Here is a 25,214-nt window from a genome sequence, read left to right as displayed (position 1 = left end):
TAGGTTATGGAGTTAAAATGTCTTCTTGATACCTTCCTACACATTGTAAAAGTGTTAAAAACAAGGAGAGAGGGTCAGATATGGGACAACTGGGTGGCAGGGGACAGAGAAGGCACACAATTGTGGGCAATTATGCTCAGCTTAGATAGCTGGGGAAAGAAGTTCAGATCAACTTTTTCAAGAGCCATTACTGCTCTGCTTTTAAAGAGTATGGTGAAAGGAACCAGACATAAACACATTTTTTGATGAATAATGGCAAAGGGATGTTAAAGAAACTACTTAAGTAAGACTGTAAGAGTGGATGTCTCTGAGAGGGAATAAACTCACATTTCAGGGAGAAAATATTACAGAAAGTAATATTCTTCACTTTTAGCAACCATTTAGACATATTCTCATCACTGCTCACTGGTCAAAATCACGAGACAACAAAATGCAAACCCAGCAGCTTTTGTGTATGATAGGAAGCCATCACACATGCTCCCTCTGCTTCTCTGCTTCACAGCAAACCACAACAGGATCACCTCACGTCACCTCCACAGCTGCACTAGCCACAAGCAGGTTACAGCACAAATACCAGTGCAAACAAGCAGCAGCACAACACAAAAGGGTAAAGGTGAGGGGCAGAAATTAAGGAAGACTCTTTCACAGGACTAAGCAGTAGACAATTGGCAATGCTTCTTTAGACCAGTTCTAATTTATGTATTTGCATTCATAATGTGTTCTCAAAACTATGTTAAACAGCTTGGCACAGGAATATAACACATTCATTAGGTAAAATCATTAGGAAAATAATGGAAAAGAAACTTGTAAAATAAACCTACTAAATACACAGTGCACAACAGGTGGAGTTACAATTTATTACTACCTTTTCAGTCACAGTATTGTACATTTGACATCAAAACTTACAACTCAGCCTCTCTCCAAAATGTCTGAGTCAAAAGAAGTTGACTGATGCACCTGACTCTTTAAACTATCCAGGAAAATCTGAAAAGCCTTGCCCTTGCAAAGCCTGAGCAAACTGAGGTTAGGAGATCCAGCTGAGACGGTATTTCATATATAGTAGAGCCAGTCAATTTATTATTCACTTTTAAGAAAGGCTGTAGAGCCTCCTCAATTATCTCCAGAGCAAGTAAGAAAGATTTTAGCAATACATCAAAACAATGATCAGTCAGACTCTTTTCTTGTCAAGTTTGAGACTGTTTTTCCCTTACAGCAATGACTGAAGCTCTGTCCTGTTGCTGTATTTCCCAAGAAGCCACATTAAATTGACATCTATTTAAATGGATACATTAAAAACACAACCTTGTTAAGGTTGCTTCAGTTCAACAAATAAACAAGACACACATGAACAGTTATATATCACTTTGCACCCTAATTTATACTGAACATGCCTGAAAAGTAGTCAATACCATTCCCCTCCCTCACATTTCAAAATAGGCACATGTGTAAGCTTAAGCCGTGTACTTGGTGCTCTTCGGGCTTTTTATTTTCAAAAGTGACAAGAGAATCCAAACTTATCCACCTTCCATTTAGATCACTGCTTTTCAATCTTCTTCTGCTGTGTGACACAAGATATCCATATAAACAATTAGACTAGGATAATCATTAGGATCAAAGGAAACAAAGCTCATTTGTCTGTCTTTTAGACTAAGGCTAGGAATGAGAAAATTGATTGAGCACAGATGTGAGGAAGGGTCTGAAAACTGTGCTTAGATTTTGGCTAAAAGGAATCATTTTTGAACATTAATGAACAAGATAAATCTTTAGAGCTCCAAGTTCACTAGTGCTAAGCATTGAATTCAATAGGATCCCATGGCCTAAAAGTACTGCAGGGCCAGCAGTTTCAGGCCAATGGACAATGTCAGGGTAGCGGGGGTCAGGATTGCTGGGATTATAGATCCACATTACCCAATGGGTTTATGATCAATTAATTCCTGTGCAAGAAAAGAAACTTCCCTGTTCATAGAAGGGTGTTAGGTGTGGGGAGGCAACAGTTGGGTTTGAGCTGACAGTATTCAAAAGACTGGAGTCAGACCTGATTCAGAGAAGCCACCTGGCTTGGGTTTGTGGTCATACAGGAAATAATTTCCCTCTGCAGAACTCTAAGCCCAGCTTTTGCACCTTTTTTTCTACTTAATCTTCTCTCTATCCTATAAAGTGATCATAGAAGGACCCTAATTGAATATAGTTCCTGGGCAATTTAGTGAATTCATGTGGGCAAGTGCTTCATACTGAATGCAGAGAAGCACATGGAGTAGGAGTGTGAGCAGGTAAACAAAGCGGATTTGGTTCATTTGCTGAACAATTGTTGAAAGGAATACTTGTTTGATTGGAAAAGGCAGGACACTGACCATAAAATGAAACCAAAATGTTTCTGTATGACTAAAAGTGTTCATTCAACCAAAAGTGAAACTCCTTGTATCAATTATCCAAAAATAGCCCATATTCAGCTTAGGTTGAATTATGTGTTTCACTTGATGTGAAGTCAGGAAACATAAAACAATTTCAAAATACTTGTTGTCTTAATTCCTTATTTTATTTTTAAATTTAGGGCTATTTTTATTTTAAATATCATTTTTGAGTGAGAAGTGAAAAAAAAAGCCACCTTATTCTGCTAGTGACATTTACAGGTTTATCTAAGTTCTGTAAACACTGAGTCCTATATGAGCATAAGCAAAATGAATCCCAGAGCAATCAGTTTAATATCTTATGTGTTGGATCTCTGTCTTTTGTTAGATTTTGCTAACAACACTGAACAATGTTTGGGGTGGGGGTTGACTATGGTTTGGGTTTTTTAAAATATATGCTGTTGTTTAAATGAGTTGCAGGCATTCCTTTAACTATGATCTTGGTTTTTAATAGTCATATTTTGACACATCAGGACAAGCCTAATGAGATATACTCAGACTTAGATATATTTAGACTGATATGATGCAATATGCAGCTATCTTGATATATTCAGGCTCTCACCAGAAACACGTGGCAAATGTAATCCATTCACTTTCATCTATTTCTGTGCAGATGCAATGGTGGCAAATTTTCAAACACCAGAAACTCCTTATCGAAACTGAATATTTTTATGAAGTATATTCTTTACTTCAATCACAGTCACAGAATATAAAACCAGATTTTCTTTCTCAATTTCTGTTAAGCTAAAGGTCACACTCTGTAATGACTGTTAGTAATTTCCAACCTTAACACCTATGAATTTACAAATCTATTTGAAGACTTCACAAAAAGAAGACCAAAATGAGTGCTGTGATTTCTACACTGAAAAATAATTTCATTTTCATTCCCAGTTTAAGGTTAACTTCTGGATTATTTCTGCTTCAGCTACTATGACTGAAACCTGAATAGATGGCAAGGAAAAACTTGTGTTTCAATAAGAGACTCTTCTGAGGTGTTCAGAAACCTAAATAAGTAAACAAGTGTTCAGTAGGATCTAGGGAAGAGTGGTGCACTTTACAACTGGTGCAGAAGAAATGTGCTTTTAACTTGCATACTGGTGCATTCACACATACTTTGCACTTCTATGAATGTTAAAAACATTTTGTCTGTGTTGGGTAGGTCAAATGCTCAAAGTTGAAAACATTTATCATTCAGTTGGTACGACTCCATTGGGGACAGCAGTCATATATCAACAAAGATTCAGGACAGTGACTTTTCCTGGGGGATTCAGGGAGCGAGGGAATACATTAACCAGAGGCACATTTTCTTGCTATTCAACTGCTTATGACTGTGCCATCCAGGAGAGCACATTATATCATAATATTTTGCATAATGGCTGAATATGATATATGCCTTTTTAGGACATGACAAGTCCAGTCTCACTGCACATATGACCCTTATGACCCCTCATATAAACTTTGGTTCTCTCCATAGAGAGAATTTCTTTCTTTGCGTGATTTGTTCCAAATATAAATTCTTCTAACCTAATCTCATAAATTTAATTGAAACTTGTAAGCGGATAATACTGTCCATAAAATGGAAATTAATCATTTTTAAAGCCAGATTCCAGTGTTACATCCAGCAATATTTTATCCAAAAATATTTGAACAGGAAACTAAAATGGAGAAATTATACCTTAAGTTTTAGCTTTCATATTTTCCAGATTCTGTACTGCTATAGTATATAACTCTGTTCAAGTTCCCTTCACAGTTTAGTTAGACAACAGAATCCTTTTCCAGCCAGACAACCAAGGACACCATTGCAGCTTCAGGCCCAAAAAGTGTAAACAATAGGGAATTGAGGAGAGCAATCTGGGAGGACAGCACTTCATAACCTGGAGCTGTAATTGGACAATTAACCCCAATATGTAAATGGACCAAAACTTATGAAAATGTGAAAACTTGTGACCAATTGTCCATCTTGGGTGGAGCCACAGTTGGGCTCTGCCAAGGTGTATCCTTTGAAGGCCTTTTTAATAAAAACCTACCTTATTCCTTTAACACTATCTAGTCTCTGTTCTAGGTAGCCTCAAAAGGCATCAGAAAGAATTGTTCAGCGAACAATTTAGATTAATTTCTTCAAAACAAAGGGATGATATTGCTACATGAGGACAATTCTATGCTAAGAACAGCTCAGCTAAAATTCCTTTTCCTGTGATCACTGTTTTTGCTGGGGAAGGGAAGGAACATCAAATACTCAAATAATTCACCCGAGAAAGGAGCAGTAACTACTGTTCCAGAGTGAGAACACATTCCTTGTTTCCTCTAAACACAAACTTATTTCAAGTAAAAGTAATCCTTTCAAAAAATGAAACTTATCTCTGGCTCATTAAGACAAATTTCAGTATATTTGTCCATTTTCAGAGATGGTTTGATAAAGGTATTGTTTCCAATTACTGTTGGCACATTTCTTGAACTTGGCTTACGAAAGCATAAAGGCATACGTGAAATGTCTGTGTTCAATATCACTTATTCCCATATGCCTAACTCAGAAATCACTGTTTAATCAATCCAAAAGTAGAGACAAAATCCATTAGGCTTACAATCAATGACTGTAGATCATCTTCAAATAAAGTCTTCACTAAAGAGCTCTTTTCAAACTGAGCAAACATTAAGTCCTGAAGTTATATAATCAGCAAACATCTACTCACCAGAAAGTGTATCAAAGTCAGAACTTGGCATATCATAACACAGCTTTTATTTACAAGGTGATGTATGCTCATGGGGAATATCAGCCCTGGCAGACAAAAAAGAAGGTGAAACTTTAACACTTATCTCTCCCTTTCATATGCTAGTCACAATAAATCACACAGAATTTCTAGGTTGGAAGAGACCTTTAAGATCATCCAGTCCAACCCATGTTCTAACACCTCAACTAGATCATGGCACCAAGTGCCACATCCAGTCTTTTTTTAAACACATCAAGGGATGGTGACTCCACCACCTCCCTGGGTAGATGATTCCAGTATTTGACCACTCTTGCTGTGAAAAACTTTCTCCTTAATTCTAGCCTGTATCTCCCTTGGCACAGCTTGAGACTGTGTCCTCTTGTTCTGTCTGTTGTTGCCCAGGGAAAGAGACCGACCCCCAGCTCACCACAGTCACCCTTCAGGAAGTTGAAGAGCGTGATAAGGTCACCTCTGAGTCTCCTTTTCTCCAGGCTGAACAACCCCAGCTCCCTCAGTCGTTCTTCATACAGCTTGTGTTCCAAGCCCCTCACCAGCCTCGTTGCTCTCCTTTGGACACGCTCAAGCATCTCAATGTCCCTCCTGAACTGAGGGGCCCAGAACTGGACACAGCACTCAAGGTGCGGCCTCACCAGTGCCCAGTGCAGGGGAAGAATGACCTCCCTGCTCCTGCTGGCCACACTGTTCCTGACACAGGCCAGAATGCCATTGGCCTCCTTGGCCACCTGGGCACACTGCTGGCTCATGTTCAGCTGACTGTCACCAGCACGCCCAGGTCCCTTTCCTCCTGAGCACTGTCCAGCCACACCATCCCCAGCCTATAACGCTGCAGGGGTTATTGTGGCCAAAGTGCAGGACTCGGCACTTGGACTTACTGAATTTCATCCCATTAGATTCTGCCCATCCATCCAACCGTTCCAAGTCCCTCTGCAAAGCCCTCTGTCCCCCTAACAGACCGACACATGCTCCCAGCTTAGTGTCATCTGCAAATTTGAAAAAAATTAATTTGAAAATGTTTTCTAGAGTTAGAACAATATTTTGCTTATGAAGTTTCAGTGAGAGGCTGTTGCACACTAGTACAGTGCAAAATTCTGTATTTGTTGTATTTTCACTGCTACAAATAGGGAGACATTAAGAATTCTGTCTAACTTTGGTAATTATTAATTACTTAGATTGTGTAAATAGCATTTAACAAGAACATGGAGATTCCCAAAAAAAAGCAAAGTATAGCATTTTCTTTTCAAAGCATGGCTTTACTCTATTGCCTTGCACACAAAATTTTCCAGGATAAACTAATAGTCAACTGTCATGTTAAGCCCCCTTGATACCAAGTGTCAGTTATCAAAAAATATATATATATCCTATATCTTGTCATTAATCTGCACTGGGTTTTATCCACAGATCTCAAAACAAGCCAACGAGCTGCCAACCCTGACAGCTGCAAATGTCTCCTGCATGAACGTGTACTGTGGGCTAGATTCCTATCTCAGTTACAGCAGTAACAATAAAAGGTCCTTTTGTAAGCAACATCAACATGAAAGAAGTACATCAATTATCTATGGTAAAATTACAGGTAGAACCTGCATGAATATGGGAAAGAAAATGAAACAGTAATTTTGTATGTATAAATATTACAAATTTAACTCTTAATAAATTAACCATCCAGTCAAATAAATGAGGAAAGTACTCCAAGCAACAAAAAAACCTCCCACCTCTCCATTTTTGAAAATTGATTATACTGCTTCTGCCCCAGTAAGACATTTGCTATTTGATTTTATGCTTACATGAGGTGAAAACTATTTCAAGTCTAAAGAACTGACAAACTCTTTTAGGATATTATTTTTCACTGTCAACAGGAGATCAACCACCTTGCATTAGATCTCCCTCTTTCTCTGTCCCTGAACTCTAAGGATTCAATGCAGTTGCATACTCCCCCTTATGGGCTGCTACAACATGACATTATAGTGCTCTGAATTTCTCTGAGCTAAATGCAACCACCTCCCACATGCACTGTATATACAGCAACAGACTTAAGATAGGTCTAGAGTGTTACAGCCCATAGGAACTGTTTCATTTCACTAAGTCCCTGAAAGCAGATTTTTGCAACTGCAAATTGTCATTCTTTGTTTTGCTTTTAAATGTGGTTTTGCTCATCATTATTAAATTTCAGAATAAATATATAGGAAGAGAATTGATTAAGTCAGGCTCTGCTGACTAGTGTTTTGTTCTTGTTGGAATTTACCCTGGACAATAAATACAGCCAAGCATTGTTGTTAGGAGATTTGCCACTGCAGTGACTTGTTTGAAACCATATTTATTAATCCTGTAGGAACCATATGTAGAATAGTGAAACACAATCTAATTAATTATAGTATTTACTATATTTTCCCGAAGAAGTGGAAAAAACTAAAGTAGGTGTATGTGGCCACTAGCACCAACTCTCTGTGTAGATATGGTGAGAAAAACTTCCTCCTCCAAGTTCACTACTCATTCTTCAAATCAAGCAGTCTATTTCAAAATGGATTTGCAATTTCATTGTGCTAATCCTTTAGAAGAAAAATTTACTAGTTAGACCTTATATAAGATCTGCTGTCCTAGATTATAATTAATTCAACTTGAAATGCCTTAAAATTCAGAAAGTCTTTCCTGGGTTCTGTTTTCACCCTATTACTGACTGAAAACACACAGGGTCTCTCATCTGCTATAACTGACTCTAATAGCTCATTCCTCAGGGCAGTTTGTGTTAGGACACCTTCCCTGTTCTGCTATGTCCTCACATGCTTGAGGAGAGGAAAGTGTGTTGATATTTTTAACCTGAAATGTTATTCAAACAGTAAAACACATAATTACCATTGATCCTTCTCACTTCTTTTTAACACTAATTCATCTTCTCAAAATGTGCCGAAAAACATTCATTAACAGTGATATAATTTCACCTCCTTTGTGCTGTGTCAGTCCAGCAAAGTGCTCTGTTCTCTTGCAAAGTCTTCAGAATTCAGCTGGTAACTTCAAAGAACAGCAAGCCCTAACTTCCCCCAGCAGATCCTGTAACATTAAGCAAAGCACATTAAGGATTAAGATCCTCTCTGGAAATAAACAGAACTTCATTTGATTTAACTTAAATCAAAGTTCTTCTTCCTGAACTTTAACTGAGTGGTTCTGGGGTCATTCTAATAAAACAGTTCATTAAAAGGCATCCTTTCTGAAAGTGCTTTTATCTTTGCTTATTCCGTTCATAAAAATAAAAATGAATGGGTTTATCTGCAATGGATTTACAATTTAGATATCTTAAAAAATAATCAGATTTACAATTTTCTGCAGCATATTCTGTGGGAGTTAATATTAAAAAAATTGTTTAGAACATTTATTAGAACATGCAAAGTGTGCAAACAATACAAAGGATAAAAGCAACAATGGAACTTGGCAAAAACCTCCTAAAATCCCTTTAAAAAATTAAGCTTCAATACTGGAACTCCGTATAACATTTGACAAATAGTTCCCAGTACTATTTTCATCTCCTCTGCGAACAGAGGGGGTGGTGTCATCTCCATTCAAGAAGTTCACTTGATTTTGCTTTTCAAGTTTCCAAATAATGTTAAATTCAAAAACCAAAGTTCCTCTATTAGGCAAAAATTTTACAAGTCTTAAAGTCTTACCTTCTGAAACAGGGAAGGTTATTCAACATTTCTCCTAAATTCTATTATGAAGCTATCAAAAAGCACTGAAATTGTATATGAAATGTTAAATTTCAACTTTGCTCTTTCTGAGACTGATTGTATTTGAACAGAATCTTCTTTTGTAAGGCAGATGTTCTAGGATTCTTCTATATGCAGTTGCACAAAATAGTCTTGAGGTTTTAAAACTGGAGTTCATAGTGGGAACTAATTGTATTTTCTTACTAGTTATAGGCAGTACAGGTAAGGATATTTTTCTTAGAGAACTAAACATCATAAATATGAAAGGTCTGTCTTTCAGACAGGGTGAACAGATACAGAAAGCTGCTTTGCCAAAACAGAATCACCTTGGTTTTGAGGTGTTTCTAATCTTTCAAGAAGGGGGGAACACCCCACTCCCACAGGCAGTTTGTAATCTAAAGCAGACAAATTGAAAGAAACTCACAGGGAAAAAAATAGGAGGCAGGAAGGAAATCCTTATGAATTAAAACATTGGCTCCCATTAAACAGAGGGGTCTGGTCTCCTCTTCAGACTGATTTGAATCAGTAGCAGGGTGAAAGCCAGACGTTCAGACACACAGTCAAAGTTGGCCACCATGTCCTTCCCAGCACCTTCTTAGAGATTCATAACCACACTTCTGCAGAAGAGGAGTTTCAGCTTATTTAGTTTGACAAGCAAGTATCTGGGCTCTCAGGTTTCCTGAGATACAGATAAAAAATCTAAAGGAGACTGATATAAGAAAACCCTCACAAAAAAACTATTGCATTCTTTCTGGCCTTTCTCTCCTGCTGTTCTGGTCTTACAGAAATTGCTGACTCACAGGGCTTTTCAGGCTGTGAGAAACAGCAAGAGTTAAGAGAACTGAGTGCAATTCATCTGTTATAAGAACAAAAAGGAAAATTAAAATAATTATTTAGAGTATGATGAAGTTCCTGAGTTCAGTCCATCCAGGGCAGAACCTCAGTTCTTAAGACACTGAAATCTTTCAATACCTCAATTCAAGCTTCCTTTTGGATCTGCAATTATTTATGAAGTCTTGATAGATAGTTATGGAGGAAAGAGGTGAGCAAGATTCTCAGTAAAAAAAATAATTATTTAATGAGTCAGTGATTGTGAGGCTTTCCAGGTGCAACCTGAAAATTACTTGATGGTTACTGTCCCTCACATGTTACTGAGCTTACTTTAACATCAGAAACAAAGACATGGCTGAAGCTGATGTAAGCACCCTGCAAACTGTCAGTAGACATCCAAAAGCTGGAATGGCCAGTGGAGCAACACTGATGGCATCATGTCAGTGATGTGACAGGGACACTGGATCAGAGTGCCTGCAGCACACACTGTGACAAAATACTAACTCTAAACAATACAATTATTTCTGTGCCTGAAATTCCAGCTAAAGGTCAGCCACCCAAGTCAACAGGAAAGAATGGAGATGAATACAGTTAAAAGCAACTTTTTTTTAATAACTTCTAATCTGTTATAAGCTATGGGCCATTCCAATTCATTCTGATACAGGTATACCAGGGCCAGTGTCTGTTCCCACAGCTTTTGCACTCATATGTGCCAATCACAGACACAGCACATGAAGCATTATGAACCGGGGCACAGCTCACCAAGAAGGTCATTGAGGAGAGAATTGCCAGGGCATTCAATTGTCTGCTGTGGTCTGCCAACAATGGAGAGATGCAAAATTGCAAGCAGAAATAATAGATCATGCTCTGGACAGTGGAGAAGAGATGACAAATGAGGCATGGGATGCTATGCAGAACATGTACGTTCCAGAGGATGAAAGTCATCACTGCATCATCTGATTTCTAACTTCTGGCCTCAGTGGATAACCATAGCATAGCCAAATCTCATTGCTTTGAAGGTCACTGCTGAGGTTTTTATCAGCCTGACATTTGTTGCCAACTTTTTTTTCTAAGTTCTCATTTCATTTTAATAACAAAGGAATGAGGACATGAAGGTTATGCGTAAAAAAACTCCCACTGATTTTTCATAAAATACTTGAATCTAAACAGACTTCAATTTATCAGGAGTGTAGGTAACATTACCAAGTCTTTATTCACATCATACCTCCAATCAGCTTTTGAAAACAGGCATGGAATTCTAAGGTAGGACTGCTTTTGAGGTGTTCAAAAACCTAAAAGAAGCATAAGAAAAACACCATAGAGAGTGCAAATGTTTGAGTTAATTTATTCTCTTTCTCACTTCCTATGGTTTATGGTTCACTTCTCCAGAAGGGAAGTTAATATTCACAAGTTCCAGAGAAAAGAATATTTCTAGAGAAGTGAAGCATTCATCACTGAGGAAAAACAAGAAGCTTCTATTTCTACTACTGTTCAGTTTATTGTCTGGCAAATGCAGGTTTGCCCAATGCAGTGCAAAACAAAACAAGAGGAAGGGGAAATCTGCTTAAAACCATGATTAAGACACTTACTATCCCCCCAAATAGTAGCTTATCCTCCTTTATACTATCTGATAAAACAGCAGTGTTAAATACATTAAGTAAATAATTTATACTATACACTGAAGTGGGAATTTTACAATAAAAATTCTTCTTGCAAATGCAGTTTAGCCAGTGTGTTTATTCCCCACATTGCTTCAAATATATTCATCATTTGAGATATATCATTCCCATGACAATGGGATCACAAGGAATCGTGGTATAACAATGCTAGACCAAACAGACAGAATGTCAGCAGTGTCAAACTGGCAAATGTATCATTTAACCAGAGATCAAAAGAGAAAATCTGAAGGTCAGAAATGCAATATTTATAATGCTGTCAGCAGATGGATGCATACCAAACAACTCATATCCAGACCCCTAAAAAGCTCAGCAGAGGAATGTTTACAACACACAAGAGAAGTGCTACTGGAGTGTCCTCCATTCGTTTCCAATATGAATGAACTCTGAGGCAAACATTTCCTAATACACTCCTCAGGAACAGCAAAAAATCTTGAGATACACTTTCATGCTACCAACATAAGCAGCAGCCAACTACTACCCCCATTCCCACTAATTCCACCTGGTACAACAAAATCCCCCCCAGCATTTTTCCAATAAGCAACACATTTCCTTGGAAAGAAACCAACATGATTACGATGGCTGCTGGCTTTAGAAAAGAGGAGAGAATAAACAGAACCAACTCTGTATTGTCACTGATTCATACAAGGCGCCTTGAACAGTGCAAAGAAAATACCTGTGAGAAAATTCATGGTTTTTCTTGACTATCTCTGTGACAATGGACCTGGAGATGCTAAAGGTATAGAAGGAAGGTTGACAAAAGCAAGTTCACAAAAAAAATGAAAAGGGAATTGACATAAGCTCACCAAACTCTGGTTTTATTCAGCATATAACAATAGAAGACTGCTCCACATTCGGTGTGGGAAACAATCCATCACTGAGTGTTTTTCCTTTCATACCTCTCCTGTAATCATGAGAGCATTTTTCCTAGATGTAATTTCACTTAATACCATGGTGATAGATGCTCAACAATATTACCATTACCTAAATGATAAACAAAATCAAGCTAATAATAAGGATCCAGAATAAAAAGTTATAAAATTACTGAGTTTAAGTTTGTGAGTCAAATGAGAAAAAAATCAAAAGCAGTTTGTCATTTTCTTCTTGATAGCTTTTTCATTTACAATTTATTAACATAAACACAGTATCTCTTGAAATATCTTTTTGATATCTCCCTGAATACAGTCAGAATTCTAAAAAAAATTAATCTCTCAGTTTTCATGGTCCTTCTTATTGAGATTTTATCATATTCTCTGTTGACTGTCAAAAAAACTCTGCTCATTAAATTTTATCTATGCCAGCAGGCTAAGGACATAAGAAATGTAAAAGCCCTATTTAGGAATCCAAAAACCTTGAGAAACATTATTTATACAGCTTGTATCCACTCTCCTTTTCTTTACTTTTTGTACCCCTCCACTTCTAAAACCCTCTCTCTCCCTTTGTCAATCTCTTCAATTTCTCTATCTTCCATTTCTCAATCTATCTTCAAGCTCCCCTCCTCTCTGGAATTCCTCCTTTTGTCTGCCTTTATGTAACAGGCTTAGAACTTCATTTTCCCAACTTCATTTTCAGGGATCTGCTGATGGGAAGTAGAGAGGAGGTTTGTTTGTTTTTGGTGCAAACAATATCTGGATGCTGGCCAGCTGACACGGGCGCTCCACCCCGTCCCTCTTGAATAGTGAATAGCATGCTTCCCTGAACCCTTTGGTCCTCCCAAAACAATCACCTCTTGCTCCTTTCCTTCCTTCCTTCCACATGCTGTCTTTGTGACAATAAGCAATAAATACCTTGCCCAAACAACTTTATATTGCAGATTCTGTTCTCAGACTCTCCCCTCCTCTCTCTAATATTTAGCCAGTTTCCCTCAAAACTCCTTCTGTCCTACAGAAAGGTCCTGGATTTTGAAGTGCCCTGTTCCCCCCATCCTGTTATTTATCCTTTCCAGTTTTATCTCAGTTGTTCTAAATAAGTAGAAGAACTGAAGTTCTGACCTTTGAGAATTCACCTGGTACAAGTTTTTGAGAGAAACCTGCATGTCAGAATCACAGACACACTATAATGCAGTACAATAACATACCATGGCACTGCACTATACAATATGGATGCACCAACAGGGTCAACTTTGCTGAGATCTTCCACTGTAAAATACCATGCAGTGATGCCCACTGAGAGCTGAGGTATTGCTTTGACATTTTTCCATTTATTTCATAGCAAGAGTCATGGGCATGGTAAAATACTTTCTATATATATCAGTGCTCAAGCCTCAAAAAGATCAATAGTGGTTGAAGAAGAATTCATTACACTAACAAAATACATCAGAGAATATTAAAAAAAATTAAAGCAAGCATCAGCCACAGCATTTCAACTTTAAGTTGCCTTATTTAAATAAAATTTCTAGGCGAGACACTGAAATAATACTGAATTTCTGTTTTTAAATTTACTCACTAGGTTTTAGTGCATAAAAACGTTTCCAGATGGAAAGCTGTTTGTACACATTTTTCCATATTTTATCAGAAGAGTCAACACAGATGAATTTCAAAAGAGAGGTTTTATAAAGAAACTATATAAAGTCTAAGCACAAACTATACAAGGCAGCACATAAATCTAGAGGAACAGACAGCAAGTTTTACCAATGTGTTCAAAAGAATAATAATCAAAAAAGTGGCTCAGTTAAACAGCAAAGAATACTGAGTGCTAGCAAAGGATATCACAACCAAGCACTACAGCATCAATTCCAGCCTTCAAAAAAAATCAAAGGGAATTTTTAATGAACATTGTCACTTTTGTAGCAGGTTGTGGTTTTATTACTGCTATATTTTATTGTACTAGTTAAAAACATGAATTTTTGAAAAGATAAAGAAAACTAGGTGCAAAATCCAGGCTACAAACAAATACCTATGAGAATGAGTACATTTTTAATGCATGGTTCGTTGTAGTGAAGCTCTCTAGAATAACAGCTGAATCTATTGGTCGATCCAAAGAGAAGGTCAAACTAACAATGAAAAGCCATATCAAAAGATTTCAGAAGGTTGAGTTATAACACAAAGAACAATTGTCCTTGAGACAATGGGGTTTATGTCACGTATCCAGCCTCTCTGACAAAACTTGCAAACAAAATCCCCCAGCATTTGGCAGTAATTAAAATTCAGTTGAAACTACATGCCCCAGAAATGGATTAAAGAATTACTGAAATAAAGAAAAAGGGCATATTTATGCAGCAAATTGTACGTAGTGGAAGTGATTTAAAGGTGACAGGTTTCAAATCAGTGAATAGCCTTGGTGTAGCAATGGGACAAACCATTCTCAGCAAATTTTCGGGGATCTGAGGTTTGTTTTCATATTTTTTCCATTTGAGGCTTCTTTGGCTCTCAGTCTTTTGTGATCCCAAGAAAAGCAAGACACCAAAACTAGAACAACAGACATGGAAAAAACCCAGGTGCCCATTTCATAACATGAAGATTGTAATAACTTTTGGACAAACATGGATATATTATGTCCTGTGATTCTCCCTGCTACAGCACTGAATGCTCTCACAGAAACAAGGATGGAGGAAAACACTGTGACAGCAAACAAGGAGATTGGCAAAGATCCATGAAGTTCTTAGCCAGGTGTAGGTCTCTTTGGCCTCTGAAAAATTCAATTGACTTATCAAAATCATAAAAAACAATCTACTTCAGTCACAACAGAAACTCAAGACTCTTGAACTGGGTTTTCATACCTCCTATATCTACAGGGCAAATATCTCCCCTTGAACGTCAGGGGGAAGGAGGAGAGCAAACTAGAGAACAGTCAGCCCAACTTCAAATCTCACAAATATATAATGCAAATGTTGGGCCTCAATATAGCTATAAATTATTTCTGCAGTAAAAACTGACTTCTCAGGAATAAACTGTGTCAAACCAGCCTCATTTCCTTCCCCATTATGATAGCTACCTAGATAAGGGGCACAAGGCCCATATTAAAACTGATGCTTTTATTAAGGTCCCACATAAAAATCATCACATACAAACTAGAGAAATATGATTAAAGCACTGTTTGTTATAAGACAAACAGTGTCTGACTCTCATTGAGAATATATCCTGTGAATCACTTGCAAACTCAAAAGAGTATTTCAAGTAGAGCTTCACAGGGGTTTGTCCTGGTCTTAACTGTGTTCAGGATTTTGTTAACAACATGGGTGCTGCACAGTAAGCATTCCTAAAGTCTATCAGGATATTACTGAGCCAGAAGGGGTTTCCATGAGCTAAAGAGTACACTGGGACCAGTTTAGACACCTCATTTTTCAGAAAGATACAGCCAAATTGAAGAGTGTGCTGAAAGGGAAAAGACTTAAGAGTTTCCCACACCACTGCTTATGAACAAATGCTCCTGAAACTGGGTTGGCTCCTTCAGAAACAGCAGGATGTCTCAGTCAAGCCCATCTGGTGCTTAGACAGCAATTATCCTTACAAACAGACATTTCCTTTTGCTCCCTCCAGCAGCAGAGCTCAAAATTTATTCTAGATCTCCTTCTTGCTGTTCCACTTAAGGACATGGTGAATCTGATGCATCCCCAACAACTCAGTTAAAAAAATGGGTTATTGAACTGTTTTCCAAGACTGACCCAGTTTCCTCTAGTTGTGTTTGATCCTGCCTCTCTGCTGAAGCCCTGCCAAGATCTCTCCAGGTCCCTTTCAGACTCTGTGATTTCTGTGGATTATGTTGCTTTTTTTATTTCCTGTTAAATGAAAAAAATAAAAGACAAAACCAATTAGTAAGACTTTTATCAAACTTCTAGACAGATAGCTGTAAGCAAGACTTCATTTTCCAACGTTCTTTATTGACTTATTTAGACTATGAGTATATTCTAGCTTTTTACTTTAAGAATGTTTATTCTCCCACCCACCATGAATACCAAGCCTGTCAATCACACTAACAACAACAAGATACATATGGGACAGTTTAGGAGGAAGAGGAGACATGAGAAACTGCTCCTTTAACTTACTTGGAATCAACTCCAACATGTGTGCCTGGGAGAAAAAAAAAAAAAAGAGTATGTGGTAAGTCACGTTACTTTCATTATTTTTATATAAAATGGGAAAAAACAAACAGGGACAACAGTTTGCATTTTCTGTACTGTAATATTTCATTGACCTATTTTGCTCAAGTATATTTTCCTGGGACAGTATTCCAATGTTACAACCAGTAAAACAAGTTGCTTGCTGCTGCTGAGGCATTTTGCAAAGCCGAACTTCACTGTGGAAGTTTTGAGATATGTTTAACACATTTAGAGCTCATGAATATATAGAGTAGTAAGAAATGCCAGCAGTATGATCTAGCAAACAGTTTTATACTGCTTTTTAGCTATGAAATCACAAAATGAGAACTTAATTTACAAAAAGCCAAGGAGCTGAAGCCTGCAAAAACTTGGTTTTTACATTGCTTGCACATTTCAGACTCTAGAAAATTAATTTTAGCCAATATCTACTGTAAAGATGTGTTAACTCTGCTTGATATACAGATTCTGTATGGGAATTAATTTCTCTTTAGAGGACAGGTATTTACCTGGTGTATAAAATTTAGATTCCTCTGAAATTTGGTAGTTCTCAAGTACTAGATGTCCTTTTTCATTAGGGCTCAAAAAATGAAATTTCTTAATATATAGAATCAGATTTCTACCTTTTTTTGGAGGAGTGAAATTGTAAAACAGTGCAGATTAAAATTGTTAATGTCTCCAGTAAGACACAAGTTTCTAAAATAGCAGATTACTCTCTGCACACATACCAAATACATTTTTAAGCCTGCCAGGGTTCACAGCAGATCAGGAGGCTCCAGGGAATTTTCAAGTAGCAAGCGAGCCTGACCTGCCCTAGGCTAGTGCTGTTTCACATTCAGGTATCTAAATTCTGCTTCAAAATTTTATGTAAGCACCTGAAAGTTTGGAAAGAAACCATTTCTGTGGGCTGTCTTTATCTGGGGAACTCTATCTAGAAGCCTCAGTATTCTGCTCAAGAACTCCTCCCACTACAGCCCTCACAACCAACATGTGTCCAAGTGCACATATTTATTTGGGTTTATCACCACATGAGAGGTGACACATTACACAGAGGAACTAGAAGTATGAGGGTACTAGGTAGAATCAGTAATCAAATTTAAGGTTCCCCAGCCAACAAATATTGAAATAATCCCCTTGAGGGTAATGGAAAGCAAGTGGAAGTGCATGACAATATTCTCCATTTCTGTCCCACACACTGAAGGACAGAAAACTACAGCATCAATTGAGCCAAGGGCAAAACCAGCATCAAGAGAGGAGACGCAGGAACCCAGATGAGCCTCCCCATGTCCCTGGTCTTTTTTTTTTTTTCTTCTTTTTTTTTCCCCTTTTGTCATTATGTTTAATCTGACTAAAACACTAATGGAAAAACATTTCCTGCAAGTCTTACAAGTCTCTTTGGTGGAACTAGCTGTGTTACAGCCCCTTTGGGAGCACAGAACTGAGCAGAACCTTCCCAAACAGATCTGCCTCATTCAATGGACAGAGGCAGACTGCACTAACCCTGGCCTTTTTAGAGACTGAACACAATTAACACAAATTAAGGCAATGCCAACACAGAAGGACTAGCCACAATCCAGTGTTGAGGGAGGGCAGAGAGAAACAGGAAAGAGAAGGAGGACGCCTGGGCACAGCAAGGTGGGGCAGCTGGCAGGGCAGAGCTGCAGCTCACCCTGCACTGCAGGAAGAGACAGCAGCTGGCAGCCAGGAGCAGTTCTCAGCATCTCAGTACTTCCAAAAATGCTCCCTGTCTGATGGGCAGGAGGAGGAGGAGCAGGTAGGGCTGGCAGCACACACTGAACTGCAAAATTCTTAATGCACTATTTTTAATTTGCCTTTGAGATGTTCTGAACTAGGACTGCTTACACCTACTCGATAAGCAAACAGCCTGCACTTCACATTATTAATGTTCCACACCTGATGCCAGCTGTTACTTGGTTGTTTCGTGTAAGCAGCCATTAAACCTGCAACTCACACATCTCCTACCGAGCTGTTCCCAACTCATAACAACTCTACAAGAGACAAAATCACTCCTGCACTCAAACTAGGCAAGCAAACTTTCTTATAAGGAATACATATACTTCTTATAAGGAATACATGCACCCCTCTCTTCTGGTTCTGCATATATATATTGCTGCCTCCTGTCATCCAGGAAGATGGTGCCTCCCCTTGGAAAAACTCACAGCCAACTTTCTGAAACACTGAACAACAAAAAGCACTATGAAATTCAACATCATTTTTTCATAATATGCCAGCCAAGCACCTCTAAGGTTTTTCTGAGGAGGCCAAATTTAAGATGCAAGAGCTTCAATCATATTTCTGCAACTCTGGGACTGGAGTTTTGCCAGATCCAGTTCTGCCAAGTCAGAAAATAGCAAAAAGGTATTCACTGGCAACACCTGATCTGTCAGTCACTCTAACAGTAAAAAAAACATGCAGGAAAATTTTAAGGATAGCAGATGAGACACTTAAACTTTTTCAGTAATGGCAGTTATGTGCATATGTTGATATAACAACCAGTTCCTTATACTGGAGTCACTCACACAAGAACATTGGTACTTCCTAAATCACCCTTTACAGGCGTTCACTTTAAATGACCAAACAGGAAAAAAGTTGCAAAAAGGACTTCCTCTTCAGATTTCTACATCAGTAAAAAAGCAGTAAAGCAAGAGTTCAGTAGTACTCTTGCAGATCAAGTTCTTTCTCCCCGGATAGAAGAATGACCACAAAACTACCACCTCAAGAGGAGTTTGAGAACTGGACAGCTTTTCAAGTTGCAGATCTCTTAAGACAGGTACTAAATCTGTATGTAAGACTTTAGAGAGTTCAGTCTATATTCAGCTAGCAGAAACACTGAACTTATCCTTGAAAACCAGATATCTTATCCTACATCTACCACAAATATTTAATAGAGCTAAAAATAGTTTAGTCACCACTTATATTAATATAACTTCAGTTTTCTGTAGAAATCTAATTCATGGTAGAAGCAAAGATCTCCAACATTACAAACCCTACAAAAAATGTTTTCTTACAGGAGTATTGCTTATAAGAGAAAAGATATTTCATGCCCAAATTTATTTCCTGCTGGGAAAAAATAATCATTTCAGAGAAAGTATGTCTAGTTTTATATGTGAATATAGCTTTAAAATTTACAGCATGTCAATAAGAATCTACTCTTCATGTTTTCTTCTCAATGCATATATACACACAGTAGTTGCTAGATGTTGTTTAAGTTTAATGTACTTGAACTTTTGGGGGGAGGTTGAGTCAGTGCTTTGTTGGCTTGTATATTTCTTTGCTCTACAAGATAAAATACACATTTAATATTTAAGCACTATCAGTTTAAGTAGTCTAGAAATACAGAATTATCTTAGGAAAGCCACATAACTATGTCTATAAGGACTTATTGCACTAATATTTCTCTGTTAGCATCTGATTTGGTCACTACTGATACTGACATTTACACCTCAGCATTACAAATGCTAAAACTCAATTTGAGAGTGGTACATTCTTAAAGAAAAGATTCCCAAAATTTTTTGCCACTTTCTACGCATAATAGTTAACTTCTTTTAAAAGCCACACTAAGCCATCTAACACACTATGAGATTTTTAGGACATCTTCAGCCTTGATCCATTCTTTTCCACTTTTTAATAGAAAATCCAATATGTCCATTTTTTTCCAAACTACTATTCAGTAGTTAGTTCTATTTCAAGATGTAATATTTCTGGACATTCTGGTTTCATTTTAATTAATAATCAACATCATCTTTGTTAGAAAACACGATTACCACAACCAAGTTACAGGAAAAAAAATCCTGTTTCTGAGCCTGAATTCTTTCCAGCAATGCCCATCAGCATGGTAAGCGCAAGACACAGCCCAAATAGCTGGTGCCAAAGTCGAGCAGAGCAAACAGAGGTTGGTAAACAGCCATGTGGGATGATGGCATGGCTACTGCCGAACTTTTGCCTCAGGTTACCTTTTAACCTGTTTCTAATTCTGGCTTCTTATCCCACAGCAATCCACAGTATTTCTGTTGGGCTCCTTGTGCCACTTACATGACATTTGCTGCTTTGAAATTTCTTCTTGTCTACTCCATTCACAATTTCATTAGCCCTTATCCCCTGTAATCCTTCTTCCTAAGAAAGGGGTAATACTGTGTCTTATCTCTTATGTGAAAGTCATTGCCTAAGCATTACAGTTACTCAATATTCTTTTTCTAATTATCCTTGTCAAGTAGTATAACAATTTCCACAACCCTGAGTATTTGAGCATGGAAATATTAGTTTGTTTACAAATGCCAAGTTTCACACTATTGTAATAATCTTGTCTTTTTTCTCACCCCAGTTTGGAATGTCTGAATCTGCTGTGGTTGTAGAGAAACTGTGCATGAATGGATCTCGTTTCTTGGTAAGCAAATATTCCATAAGAGCTCTCACTCAGGTGTATTTCAGCTTGAGGATTGTACTCCTTACAGTGCCAGGAAATAATGTGAAATGTTTCCTAATGGGTTGATTTCCACCTCTGACTTGAGGAATCCCCCTACACAAAAGAAATCCCAGTCAGCCTTCCCCCCTCCAGAGAAAAAGCAGATATAATCAGCCATCAGCACACAGGTGTGGGCAGGGGACAGCTCATGAAATATGAGGATGTTGTGGGCTTTTTTAACAATATAGATATTTTAAAGCCATCATTTATGTAAAAGCTTTTTCATAAAATTTGCATGATTAAGAACATTTACCAGCACAGAATTGTACATAAATTTTATAGTAAAAGTTTAAAGAAAATGTCTGAAAAATCTGATAATGTCCTTTCCTGACCTCTGTGGAATTTTTTGTATGAGCATGCTTAATTGATTGCAACTAATTAGGAGAGAAGACTAAAGTAACTCCTTGAATTGCAGCAATTCCTCTACCAATAATATCATTTGTGTAGCTACTGAAGTTCCTTAAAATCTATTTTAAAGGTAAAATTATTGTTATGGCGCATTTATGCACTGCAGAGATAATACATTTGCTTGGCAATTCATTGCTCAACAGAACTGTTTTCCTGGGTGCATCAGGAGTTACACCTGCTGTTTATTCTAACAAGAGCTTCAGTGCTGCAACATGATTCATGAGACTGCAGGTGCGCCATGGGCACAGAGTAAAAGTGGGTTTTACCAACAGCTCACACCAATGCAGGGGGGCTGACAAAGCTGCCAAGTCCACACTGATGCCTGTCCCATCCATCCATTACAAACTGGATCACTGAAGGTGCTGCAGTCTCCATCGCTGGATGAGAGGCAGTGAAGTTAAAGCTAAGGGTGGATGTGGCAGCTTCCTGTGGCTCTGCAAATAAAGCTGTAGAGCAGCAGTGGACTGAGAAGTAATTTCAGATGTTAGTGGTAACCTATTCAAAACACAAGTGAAAAAAGCAAGGAGAACAATGGATGATCTTTGGACAGTCTACAGTAGAAAAGTAGTATGAGTAAAAACAAAAGTATTTGCTAGTATGTTCTCCAAACTATGTAGTATCTTCAAAATACCTTTAAAGACTATTTTGCACTGCAGAAAACATAGCATTATACATACAACACAATAAGCAACATCCATTTTTTATGTCTGTATAGAAAAATTGAGACAGGTCTGACATACTGGTAGAAACTTTCCTACAAATTTTATATATTCTTTAATTGAATTGTTCAGTAGCATTGTCAACATGATAAATCTGCATGCTTGAAACAGAATTATGACAATACTAAAAAAAATTCAAATACCTATATTTTTCTATCATTAATTGTCTTATTTGAGTAATTGTAAGATGCTCTTCTCCTATGTACAAGCTAACACATACATCAACTTAAAAGTAATTAAATCAACAGCCAAGTTTTTATTCCAAGCTGCTAGCCCAATATTCGAGAAATCTGTACTATGCCAGAAATTAAATGTTCCTTATCTTCTACAAGGTGTGTTTTAGAAGGCACAGCCTTAGTAGAGCTACCTTAGCAGTATACAACGGAGTAACCATATGTTGGACATTTCCACTCAGAAAATCTGAGTTTCTTTCTACATGACATATAGCATGATTCCCTAACTGCATCTAATGTTCTGTGTAGAGATGTTCAGAATTCAAAAATCCTAAAAATCCTGAAGTTGTTATGTGCCTGTTAACTGTCTTTTGCAAGAACCTGAGGGTTTGCACTTCAGTTTATCCTTCAGTTATAAGAAGAATATGATTTCCTTCTACTCCTGTCTGCAAAGTCTAAACAGAAGCTCAATATCACCTTTAGACATTGAGCGTAGAATCACTAGAGAAAAGCTGGCCATCTATCACTACACAGCAATGAACCAAAAAGCTAAGCCCAAAACCCTTAAAACAAAACACTTGAACAAGCCAGATTACACCTACTAAATAGAAGTGACAGGTTTGCCTTTGCATGGGAATTTTTAAAAAGCAAATACAGGTTTGCTGCTGTGTGTGCATAGAGATCCTGTGCACACATGGAGATCTCACAATACATGTGCAATGTTTCTGTGTGTCTAGCAAAAGTTAGATGAATATTTAGATACAGCTCTGGTTTGCTGTGAGATCTGTTTGGAATCACTAAAAGTGAAAAATCCTTTTAGCCTGGCAGATAAAGAAGAAAGCAACTCTGTGGTATCTAACATGAGAACACAGTGAGCTTCCCCCATTGCACCTTCAGAGAGGCCCAAGTTGTGTTTTACCTTTGCATCAGCTGAAAGATTGTCTTCCATCCCAGCTGCAGAAGGCACATCCAAGTGCCTGGGAAGGCAGGGAGGGCACTCCAAGGGGAGCCACCCCAACACCAACCCATCCCAGCCAAGCCCTTCTTCTGACAGCGTGACTCCTCCAGCCTGCCCCAAACCCCTGCTATGGCACTGACCACTAAGAACATGCTGTACAGGGGTTTTGTGCCAGTGAGATGAGCCAAAATCCAGAGGTGGTGCCAGCCCCCTTCTGGGCAGCACTGGAGGGAAGCTCTCCTAGAAAGAAAGATCTGCAGCCAGCACACTGCACTTCTAGCAAAGATGTAAACACCAACCCACCAGATGTGCCTTTATTTCCTGGTTTTCCAGTGAGGACACTCATCTTTTCAATTTTTCCAAAGAGGAACATTGTCAAATGTTGGGAAAATGCTGCAGAAGGTAATCATCCTATAGCCTGCCACTGAACTAACAGGAAACAACTGAGGGAGCCATCCTGCACAAAATCCTTCATGTCAAATGCAAACTGCATTTTATTTGAAAGTGAATCAAACATTTATCAACAGTAAGGTCTTTTTGAACTTTAAAGTGTTTGGAGTCATGCAGGCATTATAGCCACAAAATCTGTGATAACTTGGCCACAACACCTTAAATCAATTTGACTGCCTTCAGAATAAAAATAATCAACATTTATATGGTCATTTCTTTGAATATTTCTTCCCTTTGAGTGGCTAAAAAACAATCATTTTTATGGTAATATCATATTCTATTTTATAAACATACTGAGCATCCAACTGAACTTTTCTAGGAAACTAAATTACATGCATTTCATAAAAATTTAGAAGTAATAGGTCTTCTTTTACACTTCTGTAGAATCTAAAAACACAAAAGGTTGGTATATTAGATCTGAAGTGTACCATGCAGTTTCATTTTTCATCAATAGTACCATACTTGTGATAGTTACTCAATATGCAGGTCACATCTGAGTGATGCTAATCTAGTCCTAATGTGCAAATCAGCATTAAGCCACAGCTGCATTGCACAGGGCATATTATATTCTCTCTTGCTTTTTAATGTCTGAACTTGCTACAGCGTGCTCCTGGCTTTTCAGTTCCCTCTAAGTGTAGGTTGCTTGTTTGATGTTTTTTTTTTTTTAATTCTGTTTTGAATTCCCAGTGACAGATTGAAAAATATATAAAAACAGGAAAGTTTTACTTGAACTTCAGAACTGAAAATAGGAGACTTTCTTATTAGATTTGTATATAAAAATTTACTAAAAGAAATCTAAACACAGCAAAAATGGTCAGGCATTCATTCTAAACCACTTTCATGTATTTCTCCTCTTTCTTGCTCTTTCAAAATGTGTTTTGAATTGCATGGCTGGAATAGGAATGCCCTGGAGAAAACCAGAGCCATGTTATTCACAAATACTCTACTGGGGATTTTTGAATAATATTTAAAAAATAGAACCTGTGTCTTCCTGTGGGACTCCCTGCCAGTGCAAAACTCTGCCAGAGCTTGTCAGGTTCAACTCACCGAGCCTGTCCTTTGACATCCATTTCTGTCAGCATTGCTACTGAGAAAAAGCAGCTCTTGTCCAGAAAAAGCAACCCTGGTCTCACTTGGGTGCTCCCTCCCATCCTTGCAATACAGAAGCAGTAGACAGGAAAGCACAGGAACCACATCTGCTTTCAATAGTGACCACAACAACCAAACACACCACACCTAGAGCTCCTCTGCTGCTATTTGAAACCTCTCACCTTCCCCAGTTTCAGCTAAAAGAGTATTTCCCAATGATGGGAGTGATATTTTCACAGCATGGGGTATGGGAATAGGTGGAAAGACATTAAAATTCGTTTAGGTGGCTTGGATTTTGGCTTGGAAAAAAGATAACCAGCATCAGGTTCTGTTCAGATTGATCTGACGTCCACCCCTGTATAGTTAGTTTTACAAATAAAATTCAGACCATGAATGCCTTGAGTTTCCAGAGAGGGGAAAAAAATCTTTTCTATAAAAACAAAAAAAAAAATTGAAGAATTACTAAGTACATTCTTATAAGCTAATTCTCCTGGGAAAGAGCCAAAAGAGTCTTGCAGTGTTTTCCCTGGGTGTCTAGTGAGGATAGAAAGCTCAGGTAAGGT

General features: G+C 37.9%; 2 protein-coding genes across 5 annotated transcripts in view; one reads left to right on the top strand and one right to left on the bottom strand.

Annotated features, from left to right (window-relative positions):
• Positions 1-25,214, bottom strand: part of DNTT (DNA nucleotidylexotransferase) — a 147,722-nt gene that overhangs the window by 84,918 nt on the left and 37,590 nt on the right. Inside the window, exons 3-7 of the mRNA XM_071439172.1 lie at positions 16,321-16,345; positions 15,940-16,053; positions 10,886-10,952; positions 8,071-8,179; positions 5,099-5,184 (exon numbers count right to left, since the gene is read on the bottom strand). Of these exons, the coding sequence (XP_071295273.1) occupies positions 5,099-5,170 (72 nt within the window). The 5' untranslated portion in view covers positions 5,171-5,184; positions 8,071-8,179; positions 10,886-10,952; positions 15,940-16,053; positions 16,321-16,345. The remainder of the gene's footprint in view (positions 1-5,098; positions 5,185-8,070; positions 8,180-10,885; positions 10,953-15,939; positions 16,054-16,320; positions 16,346-25,214) is intronic.
• BLNK (B cell linker) overlaps positions 16,107-25,214 on the top strand; it is an 88,291-nt gene continuing 79,183 nt past the window's right edge. For 3 of the 4 annotated variants that reach the window (XM_071439166.1, XM_071439165.1, XM_071439170.1), the window contains exons 1-2: positions 19,028-19,162; positions 20,714-20,776. In XM_071439166.1, the coding sequence (XP_071295267.1) occupies positions 19,088-19,162; positions 20,714-20,776 (138 nt within the window). In that variant the 5' untranslated portion in view covers positions 19,028-19,087. Of the gene's footprint in view, positions 16,376-19,027; positions 19,163-20,713; positions 20,777-25,214 lie in introns of those variants that run through there. The other variant, XM_071439167.1, reaches the window with a different exon arrangement.

Source organism: Agelaius tricolor, unplaced genomic scaffold (assembly GCF_023055355.1).
Source record: "Agelaius tricolor isolate 1412-34295 unplaced genomic scaffold, bAgeTri1.0.p SCAF_13, whole genome shotgun sequence".
Lineage (NCBI taxonomy): Eukaryota > Metazoa > Chordata > Aves > Passeriformes > Icteridae > Agelaius > Agelaius tricolor.
Note: the sequence above shows the minus strand (reverse complement) of the source record. Positions and strands in the feature narration are given on the sequence as shown.